Here is a 23,672-nt window from a genome sequence, read left to right as displayed (position 1 = left end):
TATCACACTTGGTTGTGATTTGGTTGTTGTAACCCTAATGGCGAAGGGTTGATATGGTTGTGTTGTGGATGACCCCGATTTGGTGGATTTTATAATCCCGTGACCATGGGTTTTGGTATTGAGAAATGAATCTCGGGTAGTGCGGATTCATGGTGACTCGGGTTGTTCGGTCACCTTATTGGAGGTAATGAATCTCGGGTAGTGCGGATTCATGATGACTCGGGTTGTTCGGTCATCTTATGGTTGAGAAGTGAATTTCGGGTCGTGCGAATTCACAAGGCTCGGGTTGTTCGGCCAATGTTCGTGTGTTTGAGGTTAAGGGGTTAACCTTGTTCGTTTATATTGTTATATATATATTAATGTGTTGTTGTGTTGTAGCCAACCCTCCGGGTGTAGCTATTTGGCGATGTTTACTTTGTCGTTGATGGACTATCTTTTGTGTTGTATCTTTAGCTCGTTGCTTAGATCGTACGGTATGCTTAGTGTAGATGCTTTATACTTGGATGCCCCGGTATGCGGTATTTGTTTGTGTGGCGTATTCATTTTATACATATATATGTATGTAGTATGTTATCATTCACTAAGCATTAGCTTACCCTCTCGTTGTTGACTCTTTTTATAGATCGCATGCAGATATGGTGGCTCGGGTAAGCGCGAGGACTAGAAGATGTGCATAGTTGCTTTAGTGACTTGCTTTTGGATCATTTAGGAGTGGGTAGCGTATCCCCAATCGCCATGCTCGGCTTTGTATTGTATTAAAGTCTTTTGGTCAAATATTGTATTTCGGTACTTAAGGTGGTAAAATGGGTCGTTGTGGGACCCGCTTCGTAAACTTAATTTTATTAATTAAATGTGTTAGTTTTATATGTATGAATTCATGGTTAAAAGCGTTTTGGCTAAAAACGTCGGGAACGGGTCAAACATTTTCACATTTCAAGGAAAACCGGACAGCGGGCTGCCAGACAGGTTCTGCGCACCACGCAACCTGTTGGCGCGCCGCGCAACTCAGCCAACAGCAAATTTTTTTTTTGTCATGAAATTTAACGGGGTTTTATACGCGGTATGGTTTGGGTTGTTACAAGTGGTATCAGAGCATGGTCTAAGGGATTTAGGTGACTTGAGATAGGTGCCTAGACTTAGACTTTTGTGTGTGCTTAATTTGTTGCGGGACTTGTAGGATTACGGGTCGGAATGGGTTTAGTTAGTGCCTTGTTTATAGGTTGACTAACGTTTATATTAGTAATGCGGATATTATTAATATGCTCTTGTGTTGTGATAGTAATTCTCGCGTGTGTTTGTACCGCGTAGAATCTTGGTTGTGTTTGTTTATACCATCGAGCGAGGCGGTCGTTGTACTAACAAGTCGATGCGGCGTGTGTGCGTAATAAGAACTTGCAGACCTTATTACGGGTGCAAATCGTGTCTAACAAGTGATGTACGACGAGTGTTTAGCAAGATGGGGTGGTGTTGTGCGTGTCGTTTTATACGTGCGTGGACTAATCGTTTTGCATTCTTTAGAATGACGACGCGAAACGAGACCGAGACGAATGACACGGAATTTAACGCTAGAGTTACGGCCGCCGTTGCGGAGCAAATGAGAGCGTTTCGAGAAGAAATGGATGGGAAGTATTCCGAATTCCAAAATAGGGGTGAAATGGAGCGTTGTCTTAAGAGCTTCATGAGGACTAGACCCCCGATGTATGATGGGAAACCGGATCCTTTGGTGAGTACGACTTGGGTTTCGGATGTCGAAGGGTGTTTTCGTACTATGGAATGCCCTCCCTAGAAAAAGACGAGACTCGCTACTAGTTTGTTGCGGGGTAGGGCGAAGGATTGGTTGGATGGCAAGATTGATCTTGTCGGTGGTGAAACGTTTATGACGTTATCGTGGGACGAATTTAAGGAGGAATTCTTCGAGGAGTTCCGAACTTCAGCCGATTTATCGGAATTGCGTTGTGAGTTGCGAAATTTGCAACAGGGTTCTATGGACTTGAATACTTTAAAGACGACTTTTATGTCGAAGGCTCGTTTTTGCCCGGAATATTTGGGGAACGATCGTTTGTTGATGGAGGATTTCTATCGAACTTTGAGCGATGACTTGAAAAGCAAAATTAGCCGGGGTTACGCGAAGTCGTTTGCGGAGTTATTTGCGGTGGCTAGAGGTTTCGAGTCTTATACGCGATCGAAAAAGGGCGAACCTTCAAGTGAGGGAAGGGTTGTTTCTTATGGTGCTCCAAGTAAGAGGACTAAGGGTCCGAGTGCGAGTACGAGTAAAGTGGTAAAGGGCGCGGTGGAATCTCGTGCGCCTAGATGTTTCAATTGTGGCGTTAGGGGTCACAAGTTGTGGGAATGCACGATGCCGAGAAGTGAAGGCGGAATGTGCTACTATTGTCATAAAGAGGGACATCGCAAGCCGGATTGTCCCGAGTTGGCGGCGGCGAATGCCGCAAGGAGACGTTGAGGTACGTTTCGTTTTGATAAATATGTCTTTGAATATTTATTTATGTGGCGTTTATGTTCGGACTTGTTAATTGCATAGTGATTTGCATGTTATGGTTAAGGGTGACGTTCCTAACGGAAGTACCCTATGGTGATGTTTGGTTGTTGGACGAAGGGCGTAAGACTTGGTGTAACCAAGCATTCCTTAGTATTTGGGGAATGTTACTACCAAGCCACGGAAATGGTTTTGGTGTTCGATTGTTTAGCACGTGTTCGCTTTTGGTGTTGAAGTGATGAACCATGAGGTTCGTCGGGTGATTGGAACCTTTGTGGCCGAGTGTTTAAAATCTCGATGTGTGTTGGTAATGGAGTCTTTATGACGCGACATTAGGTGCCTCTTTTATACCTACTAGCGTGGTGTCGACTCCGATTGTGTTGTGGTTACATTGTACTTAGGGTACCGGGAGAAACCCGTAGGTACATGAGTGACTAGGTGAAACTTGACAAACTAAAGCAATTGGATAATTGCGAGGGTGTGGTTTGTGTAATCGTGGTACACTTTTCGTTCGAAGTGTTTAAGGATTGATTGAAATCCTTCGTGTGCTCAAGGTTAGAGCAAGGTGTGGTGATGGGTCGTGTGTACCCAATTGTTGGTAAAGTCTACCTTTGGTAGCATCGTACGGGTGTACGAGTTGTGATATAGGAACGTGTTTCCAAGTGGGGGAGTCGCACTCCTGCGCGAGGAAAGTGTTAGTGTGATATTTCGGATGATGATTTTGGTAGATCTGGAATTTTTACCGAGACCTAGTTTTGGGTCGATTCGTGGTAGAGTGCGATTTCGGATAAATTGTACTTGTGGTTTGGATTGGAATCCCACCGAGGCGGTAATGTGGTAAATCTCGTTGAGAGATAATGGACGTGTTTGGTGAGCAAGGTGAAATCCTTCGGTTAAGGAAGGTGTGTGTCGGGTTCTCTTTTGGAGAATTCTTGTTCGGTACCTATGTTTGATATAGGTGGTTCTTGCTCGATTATGGTATGTAGTTGATGAAGCATGACCTTCGGGGTCCGCTGACTTCATCGTGGTATTGATGATTAATGAAGCATGACTTTCGGGGTCCGCTGACTTCATTATAGTATGGTTGCGTGATGGAGCATGATCTTTAGGGTCCGCTGACTTCATCATGGGAGTACGTGATTGATGGAGCATGATCTTTAGGGTCCGCTGACTTCGTCATGAGCGTGGTGTTGAGATCGGTGAAGCATGATCTTCGGGTCCGCTGACTTCATCCGGTATTGAGATCGGTGAAGCATGATCTTCGGGTCCGCTGACTTCATCCGATATTGAGATTGGTGGAGCATGACCTTCGGGGTCCGCTGACTTCATCAAGAGGGTTGTGTTGTGGGACGTGAATATCGGGTTGTTCGTATTCACAATATTTCGGGTAGTACGAATGTCCCTGTTGGTTGGGCTCATAGTTTGAGGTAGTGAATGTCGGGTAGTTCGGATTCACTAAGGTTCGGGTTGTACGGCCATCCTCGGTTATACTATGTGGCGGTAGTAGTGAATATCGGTTTGCGCGTATTCACGATGACTCGGGTTTTGCGGTCATGTCGTTGTGAGATATATGGATTGGGTTGGTGGATTTCGGGTTGTGCGAATTCACTAAGGTTCGGGTTGTTTCGACCATCCTCCATATGTGTTTTGGCTCGGGTTGTTTCGGCCATGTTGAGTTGTAATCTATTGGTTGTTTGATACACCAATGGTGGGGTCGTGAGGACCATGTTGTGGGAACTATCGGTCGTTTTATGCGTCGATGGTGGGGTCGTGAGGACCATGTGGTATGATTAGTGGTGCGATAGCCGTATTTCGCTCACATGTTTGTTACGGGTGTGACGATAGATGATTTCGTACCCCTTGGGATTTGCGTTCCCATAGCCGTTTTGGGTGCTATCGGTTTCTAACCGTTGGATTGTATTGTTACGGTAGTTGCGTATTGGTCGTATTGCGCACTACAAGGGATGTTTAATGATTAGGTGATATCCGTAAGGATTCGTTTGGTTCGGTTTCATCGTTTCGGGTTGTTGACCCTAGGTTGAGGCTTGGTTGCCTTGAGCGTTGTACTCGGTAATAGTACGCTAAGGGAATGATATCTCGGTACGAGGTTAGTTGAGTTTTCCCGATGTTAGGGTAGGAGCATGGTTTTAGTGCTCGGATTGTGGACTTGAGAAGTCGCGGGTGACGATTTAGTTGTGGAAGGCGATTCGTTGGAAAGAATTGCTTAGGAAGTCGGATTGAGACTTATGTCGAGGACCGTAGGGTGAGGTCTGTTTGGTTAAGTGATGAGGATCACGAGGACGTGATCGAGTTTAAGTGGGGGAGAGTTGTAAGACCCGAATATTTATTTTGTATACTTGTTTATTAAAGGCATATGAGATCGGGCTTCGTTGAATATTTATATATATTAAAATTGGAAAAGAGCTGAATCTGTCAATCTGCGCGCCGCGCAAAGCGGCCGCGCGCCGCGCAAACGCGCTGACAGAACCTATCTTGTTTTATTTATTTTAAATGAAGGGTATTTGGGTAATTTCACATGGGGCCGGATTTGTGGGCATTATCAGTTGGTTTAGATCCAACTTTGGATCATTTCACATCCATTCATCATCCTCATCCATTCTTAGAGAGAGAGAGAGGTCTAGAGAGAGATTTGAGGTTTTGGGGAAGAAGAAGCTCGAATCGATCAAAGTCTCGGGTTTTAAAGTTGTTCCTTTCGTTCTCGGCTACGCGGTGATAGTATTGGTAAGCTCAAACTCCGAATTTCATCTATTTAATTTGATATTCAAGTTAGGGTTTTGAGTTAATTTGTTGTAATACCCCTTTAGGTGATGAAATGGGTTTAGTGATGCTAGTAATCGGGTTTATTGTTAATTGTTGGTGGATTTTGGGTTGGTGAACAAATTGGCCATGTTTAGAACTTGAAATTTAGTTTAATCACTTTAGTTAGCGATTATGGAAGTATTGGAACCCATTGGAGGTTGTTTGGTTGACTAACTTTGACTTTGGGTCAAATTAGGGTTTGGTGGTGACTATGACCCGATTGGCGATTTAATGAGGTTTATAAACTTAAAATGGATTAAGTTGAAGTATAGAACCGAGTTAAATGTGTTTTGGTGTCAAAACTTGTAAAGGATGAGATTTTGACCTTTATGGGTCAAAATTAGGGTTTAAGTGTCAAAATGGGTATGACATGTGTTTGGCACTTGTGTTCGGGTTTAATGGATGTATTAGGACCATTCTCACTCGTGTTAGTGATTATTGATTAGTTTTGGGCGCGGTTTGTACTTGGAAGTGCATTTGGGTCGAATTTGCACTAAGGGTCGAATTGGGTGGTTTATAAATCCATCCTAATTGTATTGTTGTAATTGTGATAATGGAATAGGTATCTTCCATTGGCAAGTTGCGGATTCACTTGGAAGCTTCTTCAAGACTTCAAGGTGAGTGATAATATCCTATGTGCATATGTATGTGTAGGATGGGTGCGGGTCGGGTGAAGTGATTCTCGATTATAGAGCTCACTTCACATATAGGTGGTTTTGATGGACTTGTGTATAAGTCCAATCGGCACGTTGTGCGTTTTGGTTGACCATCTTTGGCGAGATGCACATTTTGTGTGCACATTATCACACTTGGTTGTGATTTGGTTGTTGTAACCCTAATGGCGAAGGGTTGATATGGTTGTGTTGTGGATGACCCCGATTTGGTGGATTTTATAATCCCGTGACCATGGGTTTTGGTATTGAGAAATGAATCTCGGGTAGTACGGATTCATGGTGACTCAGGTTGTTCGGTCACCTTATTGGAGGTAATGAATCTCGGGTAGTGCGGATTCATGATGACTCGGGTTGTTCGGTCATCTTATGGTTGAGAAGTGAATTTCGGGTCGTGCGAATTCACAAGGCTCGGGTTGTTCGGCCAATGTTCGTGTGTTTGAGGTTAAGGGGTTAACCTTGTTCGTTTATATTGTTATATATATATTAATGTGTTGTTGTGTTGTAGCCAACCCTCCGGGTGTAGCTATTTGGCGATGTTTACTTTGTCGTTGATGGACTATCTTTTGTGTTGTATCTTTAGCTCGTTGCTTAGATCGTACGGTATGCTTAGTGTAGATGCTTTATACTTGGATGCCCCGGTATGCGGTATTTGTTTGTGTGGCGTATTCATTTTATACATATATATGTATGTAGTATGTTATCATTCACTAAGCATTAGCTTACCCTCTCGTTGTTGACTCTTTTTATAGATCGCATGCGGATATGGTGGCTCGGGTAAGCGCGAGGACTAGAAGACGTGCATAGTTGCTTTAGTGACTTGCTTTTGGATCATTTAGGAGTGGGTAGCGTATCCCCAATCGCCATGCTCGGCTTTGTATTGTATTAAAGTCTTTTGGTCAAATATTGTATTTCGGTACTTAAGGTGGTAAAATGGGTCGTTGTGGGACCCGCTTCGTAAACTTAATTTTATTAATTAAACGTGTTAGTTTTATATGTATGAATTCATGGTTAAAAGCGTTTTGGCTAAAAACGTCGGGAACGGGTCAAACATTTTCACATTTCAAGGAAAACCGGACAGCGGGCTGCCAGACAGGTTCTGCGCACCGCGCAACCTGTTGGCGCGCCGCGCAACTCAGCCAACAGCAAATTTTTTTTTGTCATGAAATTTAACGGGGTTTTATACGCGGTATGGTTTGGGTTGTTACAGCTGATCACGTTAAACAGAAGGAAAAATGGTTAACTTGTTGTGGTCGAATGATGTTTAAAGAGAATGGTTACCAATGAAAGTAGAAGAAGAAGGAATTAACGGGTGTATAATAAGCATATAGTAGTCGATAGTTTTGATTCCAAGGACAGAAGAAAAAAATAATAATATAAACCTGATTATGATTGCTAACAGCTTCTATCTTTATGCGATTGATTTGTATCACAATTTGGTCGACAGGCTTATTCACCTAGTACAGAAATATATATAAAAAAAAGAAAAAAGAAATTGATTGATAATTGATTTTGGTGTTATCTGATAATTCAATCCGGTTTGTTACAACATTAAGGACAGAAAACGAATTTTAAACTAGTAGGATTATGATAGGAAACAGAATACAAATTTATATGTTTTCATTTATGTATATATATCCGTATTATATCTATATAGCTTGTATATGTATTTATAAAGTATATAATAATATTGATAATACTGTTATTAATATCAATATTAATATTTAATATTCATTTTAATAAGAAAAGTAAAAGTAACAATATTAATATAATAATTATATTTTAACTTGTAAATTACATATACTAATACTATATATTATTAGTTATCTAATATTAAATGTTTATATATAATATATATATTTTAACATTTGTACTTTTTAACAATATACATATAATAATAATTATGTATAGAACTTATATATATATTCAACTATTATATATAATTATGTTTTAAATAATAAATTTTTTTTTATTACTTGAATAATTGAAACAATTAAACTTAAAATATAACATTATTCATTTATTATTTTGTTAACGTTGACCAATTGTGTTTGAAATCCTTTATATTTAATATACCCTAAATATTCAGAATAAGAAGTTTCAGTTATTTTTAAAATAACTAAATCACATAATAGTTCATATATTTAATTTATCTTGTATAATTATTTACATATATAATTATATATATATATATATATCACTGTTTAAAATTTAAAGGTTCGTGAATCGTCGGGAATAGTAAAAAGGTCAATTGAATATATGAACATAGTTCAAAAATTTTGAGACTCAACATTACAGACATTATTTATCGTATAGAATTCAATCAAAGATCAAGTTTAAATTTGGTCGAAAATTTTCGGGTCATCACAGTACCTACCCGTTAAAGAAATTTCGTCCCGAAATTTGAGTGAGGTGGTCATGGCTAACAATAAAAAATGTTTTCATGACGTATATGAGTTGATAAATAGAATTTTATCACCATTGAATAATTTGGAATAAACGATTCGATTACTCGAAGCGTATGAGTGAAGCTATCACAAAAGATTGAGATAACTTAATAGATATTCGTCTTTACTTTTGACGTAGTCATGGTTGAATTCCGGAATTCAAGGGATTTAAAAGAAAATCTTGGAAATCTATAAGATCTGATTCTTCGAGATTTAAGGAAATTAGGATCTCTTTAATTAAATGCGATGATCTGTCCCGATTACTACGTCTGATATTTCCATTATAAATTTACCTTTTCTGTTCCATTAGTTTTCACCACTTCTATACTCAATTCCAAAATTCAAAAGATTGTGAAAATGCTTAATCCAGTTCTGATTCTTGTTCTTATCCTCATTATCGCAACAATCATTCTTTTTTTCCAATTATCACAGGAGGAATCTGTTTTCTTCTACTTCGCCCTTGGGGTTATAATGTTTTTAATTCTCCCGTGTCTTTATGTTGCGATAAACATTGATATACACGGTTTGTAATTTATGTGTTGTTATCGAGCTGTATATTCCCTCTTATATTTTGGAGTTTCATACTTTTGTTTTCTCTTCCCGACTTTAAGTCAAGCGAATAATTTTACAGAATTCGTAGATATAGAGTTTCGAATGATTATAATGTTCTAAGCAGGAAGGAACATGATAGCACGATTTGATTTTCAAATTTATCAACATCACGAAAGATAGAACCATCAAGAATACATTTTCTTGATATGTTCAGAAGTTAAGTAGAATGAAAGAGTTATATAACATGACACATGATGATGGTATGATCTACTGTGAACCATCATCACGTTTCATTAGAAACTCAGCATGACTTACTGTAATATAATCACGTTGGTCGGGCGTCATTATATTATATTAACCCATGCTTCAATTCCCAACATTTCTCCACAATTCATTCATAATTTATACTTAGATTTTACGAAAGTTTCCAATATAATGGAATACAGAAAACACGAAGAGGTAGATAATTCGGACAAGAATATTTATGAAAATATCCTCAGAAATATCGAAGATATTTATGATGATATTTTGGAATATCTAAGTTCGAAGGATGATGAAGAAAAATTTTCCGCAAGATTTTAACATGACTTTGGAGCAAGATATTCTCTAAAGATTTCATCGGATCCAGAATTACCTGGATTCTTTGAATATAGGGTTTGGTCCTTGTATTTGTCCTTGGTCTCCTTCATGGTTAGCTCAATCCGTTTTTTTTAGTACCAAATTTTCTATCGAGCGTTCCTAACACTCCATTCTTTATCATCAAACTCTTGGCCACTTAGGCCATCTATAATTTTACTGTTTCCTCTGCATTTAATGCAGCCATATCTGAATCGTCGGTTATCAATCCGAGGTGGTTTTAAGATAATTGTGTTTTTAGATGATTAAACGCTGATGGTAGTATGGTGGAATATAAAAGGTTCTCTAATAACAATAAATGAGCACGCATGTATATCAATGTTATAATAAGGTTGTTTTGAATGAAAAGTCGAAGTTGTCTTGCTGCAGCTATGACAAAATTGGTTATTTTGAAGAAGAACTGCAAAGTTATTTTGGGTAATAATAACACTAAAGGAATTAACACAGCTACGTGTTAAACGTTTACTCAGTTTCCGAGAGTTTTTCAGGTGCATAACTATATGCATAAATCTTTCCTTCCGTAGATGAAGTGTGGTTGGTTCATCCTCTCGATTGAGGTGTTTTCAAGAATCATGAAAGGTTTGAACGCAGATTGTAATCGTCAAGATACAAATGAGGTTTAGGATGAAATCAAGTGGCAAACTTGAAGAAATGTTTAGTTTTATATGTTTTGGTCAATATTTTAATTCATTTTAATTGTCCAATATTGGTAATCCACAGTTAGCAGTCCACAGTTACTAATTCAATAATTTATATATAGTTTATAATATTCGAAATTAATTAATACGTATCGTGACCCGTGTACATGTCGCAGACTCGATCACAACTCAAAGTATATATATTATTATAGAATCAACCTCAACCTTGTATAACGAACTCGAGCATTACAGCATATAGAGTGTCTATGGTTATTCCAAATAATATATATATATATATATATATATATATATATATATGTCGATATGATATGTCAAAACTTTGTATACGTGTCCCGATATTTAAAGTGCGTAAAATAAATAACAGAAATTAAATGACGATAAATAAAATTGCGATAAATAAAAGGAAATCAGTTAGCTAGGAATAGTTAGCGTGCATTCTTAACAAAATTTCTCATAGTTAATTGGTTTGTTTCTAACAAATTTTATTTTTTTGTCCAATGTTTTCTTCATTATGCCACTTGTTGGATTCTGATAAGTCAAATTCCAAATATGAAATTGAATGAAAATGGTTACTCTATGGTGAACGGATTCGTATAGCTGTGAGTGTAAGTAGGATAGTAAATGACTGTTGAATCAGATTCGAAGAATGTACAGTGTAACTTTTTAATGTGAAATCTGAATATTCCTCGGGTATTACCTACCCGTTAAAATATTTTCACAATTAACACTTTGTACGAAAGAATTTTTAATTACAATCTTTATGAAAACATATATATATATATATATATTTTCTTCAGATGTAATCATGGATTCATTGAGTTAATATGATATTAAACTCATTTGGTTTACCGTTAGAACTAGAATACATAATCTCTAAAACATTTAGAGATTACTTAATCGTCATGAAGAACGAAGATAATCGATGTAGAACGATACGTATAACGATGATTATACTCGAGGTACAGAATGAGATGTTGAGGCATGGGTTGTTGATGGTACTGGTGCTGTTACTGATGGTACTGTTGGTGCCGGTGATATTGCTGAAGCTGGTACATTTTGCACCATATTTTCCAAATTTATTTTTCGAGCGCGAAGTTTGTTGACTTCTTCTATTATTCCGGGGTGATTGTCGGTTGGAACGAGCGAATGAATAAGGTTTAGAATTTTAGATAGAATATAATCTTGGCGAGATATTCAGGAAATGAGAGAGAACATAGTATTACAAACAGGTTCGCCGGTAAGTGTTTCAGGTTCATCGCCAAGAGGTAAATTCGGTTGGTGGAAAGGAAAGGATCGCTTTCTTTTTGTCTCATTTGGTTTAATCGACTACGAACCCATCTCCAATTCATCCCGAATTGATGATGACTGATTTTGTTGATCCATTCCAGTTATACTGCTTTCGAAGCTCAAGTGTGTTTCCATATCGGAATAGCTGTCAGAATTCGAGGAACTTGAACTGGATGAGGGATTCATTTCGTACGATCAGATGAAGGATTTTCGAGAAGAATTAGATTATAGGATGTAGATTAGTACCCTGCAATACATAATTTACATATGCATATATAATACTAAAATCCCATAAGTTACGGAGGAATCTACGGAAGTTGTCAGGCAAAGTCTACAGTAACAGATATGCTAAGATATGAATTAGCAGATACGCTAAGATACGAACTTTGTCTATACACTATTCATGCAATCATTGCAGTAAGATGTGTCTAGACTAAGAATGATAAGCAGATAATTTTCTAAGGATGATAAGCAGATGATTTCCAATTAGAAATGATAAGCAAAACTTTTGACATGCAGACACGGTCGAAGTCCAGACTCACTAATGCATCTAAACAACTATTAGTTAGACACACTAATGCAAGACCTGGTTCGCTAAGACCACCGCTCTGATACTAACTCTAATGACCCGTCCTAATCCATCTGGACGAATACATTACATTTGGTTACATCGCGAGGTACTTGACCTCTATATGATACATTTTACAAACATTGCATTCATTTTTAAAAGACAAACTTTCATTACATAGAAAGTTGACGATATGCATACCATTTCATAATATATCCAACTATAATTGACTTAATAATAATCTTGATGAACTCGACGACTCGAATGCAACGTCTTTGGAAATATGTCATGAGTGACTCCAAGTAATATCTCTAATGAACAAATGCACATTGGAAGATTTCTTTCATACCTGAGAATAAACATGCTTTAAAGTGTCAACCAAAAGGTTGGTGAGTTCATTAGCTTAACATAAATAATCATTTTCATCATTTTAATAGACCACAAGATTTTCATTTCCATTTCTAATAAATATACATCCCATGCATAGAGATAAAAATATCATTCATATGGATTGAACACCTGGTAACCGACATTAACAAGATGCATATAAGAATATCTCCTATCATTTCGGGAAATCCTTCGAACATGATAAAACAACATCGAAGTACTAAAGCATTCGGTACTTTGGATGGGGTTCGTTAGGCCCAATAGATCTATCTTTAGGATTCACGTCAATTAGTAGATCGGTTTACTAATTCTTAGGTTACCAAGCAAAAGGGGCATATTCGGCTTCGATCATTCACCCATATAATGTAGTTTCAATTACTTGTATCTATTTCGTAAAACATTTATAAAAATTGCGCATGTATTCTCAGCCCAAAAATATAAAGGGTAAAAAGGCAAATGAAACTCACCATAATGTATTTTGTAGTAAAAATACATATGACTATATTGAACAATGCAAGGTTGGCCTCGGATTCACGAACCTAAATCATTTATGTATATATCAACACACATAATTGTAATCAAATAAATTCATATATTATATCCTAAATTATATATTTTATATATTTAATTAATATTAATATAGTTTAATATTATATTTGAAATCAATAATTTGTTATATGTAAATATTTATGTAAATAATATATATATAATTATATGTAAAATTTTGGTAGTTGGAACATATATACATTTATAAAGAAAATATTTATTTGTTATAATAATATTGTTAATGTAAAGTAGTAATCATAACAATAATAATAATAATAATAATAATAATAATAATAATAATAATAATAATAATAATAATAATAATAATAATAATGAAAATAATAATAATATTAATGATAATGATAATGATAATAATAATGATAAGTAAATAAATAAATAACTACCTCAAAGAAGTATTCCCTAAAAAAAATGTCCAAGTCCGGGTTTGAACCCGCGACGTCCCGCTAACCCAACACTCGTCCAATCCCCTACTCCATTTTGTATTTCCCGTTTATTACCATTCTAGATTCTATTTAACCCGTCACCACCGCTTATCATAATCATTTTAGCCTCGTCTATATTATTATTAATACAACTGTGATCATCATCACCTATTCACATCATCCTAGTTATCTTATCTTTATCATCCTAAACATAACCACATTCCACTATCATCACCTTCATGATTTCATGTATCATATTATCATTATCATCAAAATGTTATCAAAGGTCGTTATTGTTATAACAACAGAATTTTTGAGTCTGTTATTGGCCCAAGATCACGACCCAAGCAACAACAAGGAAAACAGCCCACTAATTCTTCATACATAAACAAATTGATATCGGACCATCACTATAACAAACACGGCCCAATATCAAAAAGATGTCACTGCTCCCATAAAAAAATATCCAGCTCGTCACTAAAAGAAAGAAAAAAGGATTCAATTTCAATAATTGATCTCATCAAAACATTATTTCTTTAAATCAATTGTGACCCCTTAATTATTCTAATCCTTTTCATTACCAACTTGTGCCCACTAAAACAAAAACTTTCGGTTCCTTCATCTTTTCAACCGAATAGAAAAAGGAAAAGGTATATAACATCATCATCATCTTAATACCTAATCCAACTATCAATCATCATCATGTCATGATTAATTATAACATAGTCATAATCACATCGTAATTATATCATAATCATGTCATACCATCATTTAAACATCATCATCGTTTATCATCATAATTTATTTTATTATCTTTTCATTTCACCCTCATCACTCATTATATCTATTATCATCGGTTTAAACTTAAATATAGCATTAGCTCCTACATCGACTAGCAAAACCAAATAGTTGATGGGTTTTTCTGCTGCCCAACAGCAACCCAAGATGTCATAGCCCAATCATGCTTATAAGTCCAACTAGAAATTTAAAAAAGCCCAAGTTTAATTTGATATATGTCCCAAAAAAGACAGCCCAATCAACATGCGATCCATGAAACGGTTTGGTGAGTTTGGTTTCAAATCGAACATCAGAAAAAAATGGATAGGGTCGTGGATTTTTGGTTATCGTTCAAGCAATAAGGAAATAGATATTACCATGATTTAAATCAAGTTGCATGCTAGATTTGAAGTGGTGGGGTGATAAGTCTTCGAAAAGAAAAAGATACACAATATCTTACTCGACAATTTTATATCCACGAGGCCCTACCGTTTGACGTTTTAATTCCACTTGCAAGTTGACAGCCATAATTGTGTCCACTTCTTCTTTGAATCGAATGAATGAAAAAAAAATAAAGAAAAAGTAGACAGCATAACCATGTACTTCTGTATACAACTCGATATAGTTGTGGTGGTGAGGTTCATGTATAGAAAGTTGTTGGCCATCAAGAGATTAGTTGACATATTCCATGTCCAAAACGAAAAAGATATATATGTATTCCGAAATCTGTAAATTGCAATGAGTGTGGGGTTATGGCTTTAAAAAAAAAATGGAACACCAGCTGGATGCCATCGATTAGTTTAATACTACAGCCTTTATTGTCTTATGTATCATTATAGACTTTATTATTAAAGAAAAGATAGTGGGTGTCGGTTGCAACCCATATACTTTCACAATAACATTCACCTTCAAATATATAGCAAGTGGGTTTTATTTCGAATACCATTTAACAGAAAGTATAAGAAATCAGCAAGTAAGAGGTGTTTGATTTGGAACTGCTCGACAGAAAATTTATTGTAGCGACGTTAAGAAGTTATAGGTTCAATGAAGCAACGGTCATGTGTATTGTGGGTTTCATGGTTTGGTTCTTGGCTAGTTAATGATGGTGTGGACATTTGATTGAAGCAGAAAACGGAAGACATGACCTTAGTAGCAGCAGGTAATTTCTTAGATTCGTTTTAGAGTATAAATATTAGAGAGGGATGGTATTGTGATTTAATGTTGGTGTTGCTGATCACGGTAAACAGAAGGAAAAATGGTTAACTTGTTGTGGTCGAATGATGTTTAAAGAGAATGGTTACCAATGAAAGTAGAAGAAGAAGGAATTAACGGGTGTATAATAAGCATATAGTAGTCGACATTTTTGATTCTAAGGACAGAAGAAAAAAAATATATATAAACCTGATTACGATTGCTAACAGCTTCTATCTTTATGCGATTGATTTGTATCACAATTTGGTCGATAGGCTTATTCACCTAGTACAGAAATATATATAAAAAAATAAAAAGAAGAAATTGATTGATAATTGATTTTGGTGTTATCTGATAATTCAATCCGGTTTGTTACAACATTAAGGACAGAAAACGAATTTTAAACTAGTAGGATTGTGATAGGAAACAAAATACAAATTTATATGTTTTCATTTATGTATATATATCCGTATTATATCTATATAGCTTGTATATGTATTTATAAAGTATATAATAATATTGATAATACTAATATTAATATCAATATTAATATTCATTTTAATAAGAAAAGTAAAAGTAACAAAATTAATATAATAATTATATTTTAACTTGTAAATTACATATACTAATACTATATATTATTAGTTATCTAATATTAAATGTTTATATATAATATATATATTTTAACATTTGTACTTTTTAACAATATACATATAATAATAATTATGTATAGAACTTATATATATATTCAACTATTATATATAATTATGTTTTAAATAATAATTTTTTTTTATTACTTGAATTATTGAAACAATTAAACTTAAAATATAACATTATTCATTTATTATTTTGTTAACGTTGACCAATTGTGTTTGAAATCCTTTATATTTAATATACCCTAAATATTCAGAATAAGAGGTTTCAGTTATTTTTAAAATAACTAAATCACATAATAGTTCATATATTTAATTTATCTTGTATAATTATTTACATATATAATTATATATATATATATATATATATATATATATATATATATATATATATATATATATATATATATATATATATATATATATATATATATCACTGTTTAAAATTTAAAGGTTCGTGAATCGTCGGGAATAGTAAAAAGGTCAATTGAATATATGAACATAGTTCAAAAATTTTGAGACTCAACATTACAGACATTGTTTATCGTGTAGAATTCAATCAAAGATCAAGTTTAAATTTGGTCGAAAATTTCCGGGTCGTCACATAATACAACCGTTGGCTTGAAAATGTGCAATTAAACCAAACATGAGTAATTTAGTTATTTAACGGACAAAAGTTAACAAATATGAGAGATGTTAAAGTAGGATATTTTAAAGTCCATCATGTAAAATTAAACAAAGGAAGGGCAAAATATGACGATTCGTTGATACTAGAAGGTCCATTTTTTTAATATCTTCATTAACATTTATATTTATATATTACTCTATATAGCTAAATGATATACAGTAAATGAATAGTAGCCCTCAATAGTTTCACAAACACCACTTAAACTTTTTATATTTTCATAAATCAATCACGTCCTTTATAACACTTAACTTTATAGCTTTTACAAACTTATCACATAGTTTCCACATTTTATACTTTAACCATTACACTTCTCATTCATTATAAATCAATCCCATAATTTTTACTAACTAACAACTATTATTATTATTATTATTATTATTATTATTATTATTATTATTATTATTATTATTAAATCAACCACATAATTTTTCACTTTATTATTATTTAACTTTTTTTCTTATTATAAATTAACTAAGTAACTCATTATATATATATATATATATATATATATATATATATATATATATATATATATATATATATATATATATATATATATATATATAGTAAATGAATAGTAGCCCTCAATAGTTTCACAAACCCCCCTCAAACTTTTTATATTTTCATAATTCAATCCCGTCCTTTATAACACTTAACTTTATAGCTTTTACAAATTTACCACATAGTTTTCACATTTTATACTTTAACCATTACACTTTTCATTCATTATAAATCGATCCCATAATTTTTACTAACTAACAAATATTCATTATTATTATTATTATTATTATTATTATTATTATTATTATTATTATTATTATTATTAAATCAACCACATAATTTTTCACTTTATTATTGTTTAACTTTTTTTCTTATTATAAATTAACTACGTAACTCATTATATATATATATATATATATATATATATATATATATATATATATATATATATATATATATATATATATATATATATATATATATATATATATATTATTCTCTACATCTCTAAAACACAAAGGCTTTATGAATAGTTCTTTCCCATACTTTAATCGTTTATACGTCGTGCAGAAAGGTTGTACACACAATGACAACACACTAAACATTGACAACCATTATAAACTTTAGAGCGCCAAGTGTAAATTCCTAGGGTAAAAAATGTAAACTCCATAGGGGTCTAAAGTGAAAGTTCAAGGGCCAAATCGTAATTTCTTTATTTTCCATAAAACTCCCCAACAAATCCATCTAAATTTTTAATCGCCTTTAAATTTTCGTACGACTTGAGATAGGTTTAACGGACATAACCGTTAAACACGAAATAATTTTACGAACCAAACACAACAAATTATATCCAAAACGGAGTCCCGACGCGGAGCGAGGGCTCCTCCACTAGTTTACTATCTAAAAGAGAAAACACTATTTTACTATTCATCAATAGTAACCAGGGGTATTTCCGTCATTTCACTTTTTTTAAATACAAAACATCCCCAACGATAAAATAAATAACTTTCGTAAAAGAACCAACCCTTCAATGTTACCAAAAGATGTCGAAAAAATACTTTTTTACAAAAAAATCAACTAACTTTTTTTTTCTCTCTTTTCTTCCTGAACGATAAAAGAGGCAAATTTCATAAAATGAACAAACCTTCAATGCTACCAAAAGATGTCAAAAAATATTCTTTTTTACAATTTTTTTTGTCCCCAACGATAAAATAAGCAACTTTCGTAAAAGAACCAACCCTTCAATGTTACCAAAAGATGTCGAAAAAAATATTTTTTTACGAAAATTTCAACTAACTTTTTTTTTCTCTTTTCTTCCTCAACGATAAAAGAAACAACTTTCACAAAAGGAACAACCCTTCAATATTAGATGTCGAAAAAAAAAATTCTTTTTTACAAAATAGACCAAGACTTTTTTTTTTAACTCGCATTCAAAACGGAGCCCCCGGCGCGAAGCGAGGGCTCCACAACTAGTTTACTATCTAAAAGACAAAACACTATTTTACTATTCATCAATAGTAACCAGGGGTATTTCCGTCATTTCACTTTTTTAAAGACAAAACACTATTTCACTATTCATCAATAGTAACCAGGGGTATTTCCGTCATTTCACTTTTTTAAAGACAAAACACTATTTCACTATTCATCAATAGTAACCAGGGGTATTTCCGTCATTTCACTTTTTTTTTTGTCTCCAACGATAAAAGAAGCAACTTTCGTAAAAGAATCAACCCTTCAATGTTACCAAAAGATGTCGAAAAAAATTCTTTTTTACAAAAAATTCAACTACCTTTTTTTTTTTCTTTTCTTCTTCAACGATAAAAGAGGCAACTTTCGTAAAAGGAACAACCCTTCAATGCTATCAAAAGATGTTGAAAAACATTCTTTTTTACAAAATAGATCAACTAACTTTTAAAAAAAAAAAACGCTAAAAGAAACAACTTTCGCAAAATGAACAACCCTATGTTAGATGTCGAAAAAAATTCTTTTTTACAAAATAGATCTAAGACTTTTTTTTTTTAACTCGCATTCAAATCGGAGCCTCCGACGCGAAGCGAGCGCTGCACAACTAGTTAATGACATTATATTGATATTGAATTATTTATTTATTGATTGATATTGATATTGATATTGATATTGATATTGATAGACCTTTGCTTAACCGTGTTTCGTTTGGTGGTGACTCCCAACTCAAATTGCCGTGTTTTGTTTGTCCTGTTAATTCATTATGTGGTTTAAGAAGAAAACAAGGATGATATATACATAGAAAAACAACTACCAAATAATTACCAGATGGGTATTGTTTGCATCATAATTTTGGTTCATGTTAAGTACTTCTTTTATGTTCAAATCACTTCGTTAAAAAAAGAACATAATTTTTAGACTGTGTACTTCATTAACCTATTCAAACGAATTCTTAAATACATATTCACAATTACTTACGAGTAGAATCAAATATCGAGTCGAACTTCTGTTTAATTTAACATAAACACAGAACAAAAAGAAAAAACCAGTTTTAGCAAAGCCAAACTTCTGTTTAATTTAAGAAAAAACTCGCAACAAAAAAGAAAGAACCGGTTTTGCAAAGCGCACAAGCAGCTCAAGTTGACTAGCGAGACTATACACCCAATGTTATTATTTGGGAAGTTGACTACCAGTACAGATGAGAAATGGCCATAATTTTATTTTAGCGAAATGTTTGATTAATAGAAGGAAAAAAAACACCTTTTTTAAAAAACACAGGAAATAAAGAGAGCTATGTTTTGGATCATAAAAACTTGCAAGAAGTCCATATAACAGGTTAAAATAATATGCCCATATCCATCATATATACATAATCTAAATATATGTCTTTAGAAAGTCATATAGTCAAAGTCAAAATCCCATTGCATGTCAATACTCTCAGAAAGTCAACTAGAGCCATTTTCTCAGTTTTCACCATGACCATGCATGCCCATGATCTGCAACAAAATAATAATCATTGCTGAATAACAAAAAAATGCAAGAATCTAACACATATAAATGTTATCTTTACATTAGTAAGGTGCCGTCATACCACTGCTGATTCTTCCTGAATTCAGTTAACACAGGGTATATACTCTCGAATGCAGTGTAAGTCTCATCCCTAACCTGAAAATGCATCATAAACATGGTTTCAATACAAAGTACAAACCTGAAATGATGACATGTATAATAAAACATTGTTATGGAACGGTTTCATACCTTTGCGCCAGTGAGAACAATTTTGCCAGAAACAAAAATAAGCAGCACAATTTTCGGCTGTTTCATACGGTATATCAATCCTGGGAAAAGTTCCGGTTCATACTGTATTAACAAACACACAAAAGCATTACTAAAACTCTAAAAAATCTCACGAATGCCAAAAATAAAATAAAAAATTAGACGCTTATTTACAGTCTTACACACCATTTAACCTTTTAGGTAGGCCCAAGTTATCTGAGACATATTTTTTTATGTTCTTTATTGATGAACTTACGCTCGAAAATGCACCATGAGAGTATGCTAGACCTTCAAGTCGAATGGGAAATTTGACATCGCACGAGCCAACAATGTTCTGTATCTTGAAATCCTACAAGCCAAACAACATGTTTTATATAGCAAAATGGACATACAAATAATAATGCATATAAGTAATGAAAGGGAATAAATATAGATACGATGAGGAAAATAAGAAGCTTACCTTAAATTTGGCTGGGAACCCGAGTTTTTGAATAATCCGAGCATACTGAAGTTTTAACACAAAGCATAAGACAACAATATACTAACTAATACAAAAAGACTTGCTACATTATTTTGAGTATGCTCGGCCTTCAAGTCGAATTGGAAATTCAACGTTGTTTCGATATAAACTCCAAAAGTCCATTTTTTAACGGCAACTTTATTAAAACGAAAAAACTCCGAAAGTCCATATACTACGTTTTTGTTTTCTTCACAATCAAGATTACCACATGGGATAACTTTTTGTCCTTCAAGTACCTTACGTGTGGCCAACTTTGATTGTTGTTCACTCTTGGCTCCTGTACAAACCTGTATCAATCACCATTAAACATCTAATTATTAGAGTCGAAAGAGATCACAATCGACATTCGTCATAAAAACAAATTAGCAAATCTAGTTTGACATCAACCCTTTAAACTACAAAAATTTCTGTTAGCACATCTCAAAAACATACCTAGTTAAACCGAATTCTGATACCGTTAAACTCGATTTTTTAACAGAATTACAGTTTGGGTCAGGTTTACCACAAATATTTTGTCACTCACTAAAAAATATTTATTTATCTAATGCAGCAAAGATAATCAAAACCAAAATTATTGTTATAAATTAAACAACTTAATAGATTGTATACATTAACAAATCACATTGAAGTGACTTTCGAATTTCGAACGGTTTGCCACGTTTCCCATTTAGCTAAAAGCATATACTTAGTTTAGCCATTTTACCCATTAGAGAAAAACATAACTCGAGTTGACCCACTCATGGGAAGAGGACTTACCATCTTTCCAGAAGCAAAGATTAAGGCAGTTGTTTTTGGTTCTCTTATTCTCATGATCACAGCAGCAAAACGCTGAAGAACAAAACAAATTATAAAATGTCACCGAAACAAATACCTTCAACAATTGAAAATCTTCAAATGCTAGTATATGAAGTAGAAACAACATCTTTGCCATTAGTTATATCATAGCATACACATATTTTAGCTGGCATAATTCTCCTCTAATGTCAATACTTTTACAAAATTTGGTAACACTTTACATTTACATAACTCATGGAAAAAGGAAATAAAACCTTGGGATTATATTCGGCATTACGAGCTTGAAGCGCAATTGCTTTGAGGTCTAGCTTGCAATCCAGGTTGACGGTAGATACAATGTTCCTAGATAAACAAATAAAAGCTTCTTCATTAGCAATTTGATAGCCCAAAAAGAATATTTTTCGCCGACTTAGTTATTGCACACACACAAAATATCACAACTTCAGTTTCAACAAAATAATATGAAATTTTCATCATCATCATCATCATCCCTGGTAGATCAACTAGGAAATCTTAATTGCACACCATTATTATAACTAACTATCTTTTAAGCATCTGCCGACACTAGTTTTAAAATTACTTTTTCAGCTTATACATAGCCTAAAGTACCAAATTCTGGAGAACATAGAACTCCATATGAAATTGCTGACAGAAAACTGACTGCTGGGGGTGTATATCCATATATGATAAATTACTCAACTTTCATTAATAGATCCGATTATTATTTGATTCTCCGTCTACAATAAAAACTTCGAAAGATCTCACGTCCAAATATCCCAAGCAAACTTTAAACTCAACCTCATACAGATCAAGTCATAAACCTTTTAACTTGAATGTGTATGACATTTTACAACCGCTCGTTGCTTCATAACTCAATAATCACTGGCGCACATAATTAAGCACACTTTGTACAAACAATTAACTATAAGATTACACATACATTTTTTGAACATAAACCAACATCAAATGATACGCCAATCAAACCACTCTACAACTACAATCATACGTGCGGCCAATTGTACAGCTCAACATATTATACAATCCCAAAAAAATCAACTCCAGTTACACTCACAAAAGTAGGTCCACCAATTAGGTGTTTGTAATCATAACTTAGTTCCCAATATATCAGCTACTAGGTTAAATTCATACCGAACAGCCCAATAAGATAGCACACACTTACTGAAGCGTAGGAACAATTCCAGATGGGTGTTTAGAAAGATCAACTGGTTGACTACCCTCCAATACAGAATCCGCCATAAAAGATCTAAAACCATTATTAGCAGAAGAATATTAGGGTTTCATATTTTTTATCAAACACTTTTTATTTTTAATCAATTATATATTATAAATGATTCCAGATAGGAAACTTGAATTCAATTACAGTAAAAAACTAAACTTTAAAAAATGGTTCTAATTAGACCTTAAATAAGCGAAAGCTGAATTAAGGTTTTCTTGAATCTTTAAACAATCGAGTGAGTTAATTAGACGATCCATGAACAAAATTAGGATAGATTAACAACATGGGTTGAATAAAGAGCGTTAAAATTTTGAAAAGTAGGGCCTTTTATAGGGATGAGAATCAAAAAATTAAAGATTATATATGTCTATGTATATATAGTTTATGTTGTGAGAGGGATTTGGGAACAAAGAGAGAGAGTTGTGGTGGGAATGAGAAGCCGCTGAAGATGCGGTCAAGGATATTGGGTTGTAGCGTTTGTGTCTATTTATAGGGTTACGATAATACCCTTTGTTGTGCGTAGATTTGTGGGGGTATAAGCGTAATTGTGAGAAGGATAT

General features: G+C 33.9%; 1 protein-coding gene across 1 annotated transcript; it reads right to left on the bottom strand.

Moving 5' to 3' along the window:
- Positions 1-20,536: 20,536 nt before the first annotated feature.
- LOC139890972 (TATA-box-binding protein 2-like) lies at positions 20,537-23,431 on the bottom strand. Its single transcript, XM_071873907.1, has 8 exons — positions 23,296-23,431; positions 23,056-23,139; positions 22,130-22,217; positions 21,837-21,908; positions 21,317-21,367; positions 21,021-21,065; positions 20,817-20,909; positions 20,537-20,644 (listed from the first exon to the last, which is right to left on the bottom strand). The coding sequence occupies exons 1-8, from the start codon at positions 23,367-23,369 to the stop codon at positions 20,537-20,539; spliced, it is 615 nt and encodes a 204-aa protein (XP_071730008.1). The 5' UTR covers positions 23,370-23,431.
- Positions 23,432-23,672: the final 241 nt, after the last annotated feature.

The sequence above is a fragment of the Rutidosis leptorrhynchoides genome, chromosome 2 (genome assembly GCF_046630445.1).
Source record: "Rutidosis leptorrhynchoides isolate AG116_Rl617_1_P2 chromosome 2, CSIRO_AGI_Rlap_v1, whole genome shotgun sequence".
Classification (NCBI taxonomy): domain Eukaryota; kingdom Viridiplantae; phylum Streptophyta; class Magnoliopsida; order Asterales; family Asteraceae; genus Rutidosis; species Rutidosis leptorrhynchoides.
The sequence above is the reverse complement of the archived record's forward strand: the minus strand, read 5'-3'. Positions and strand labels throughout refer to the sequence as shown.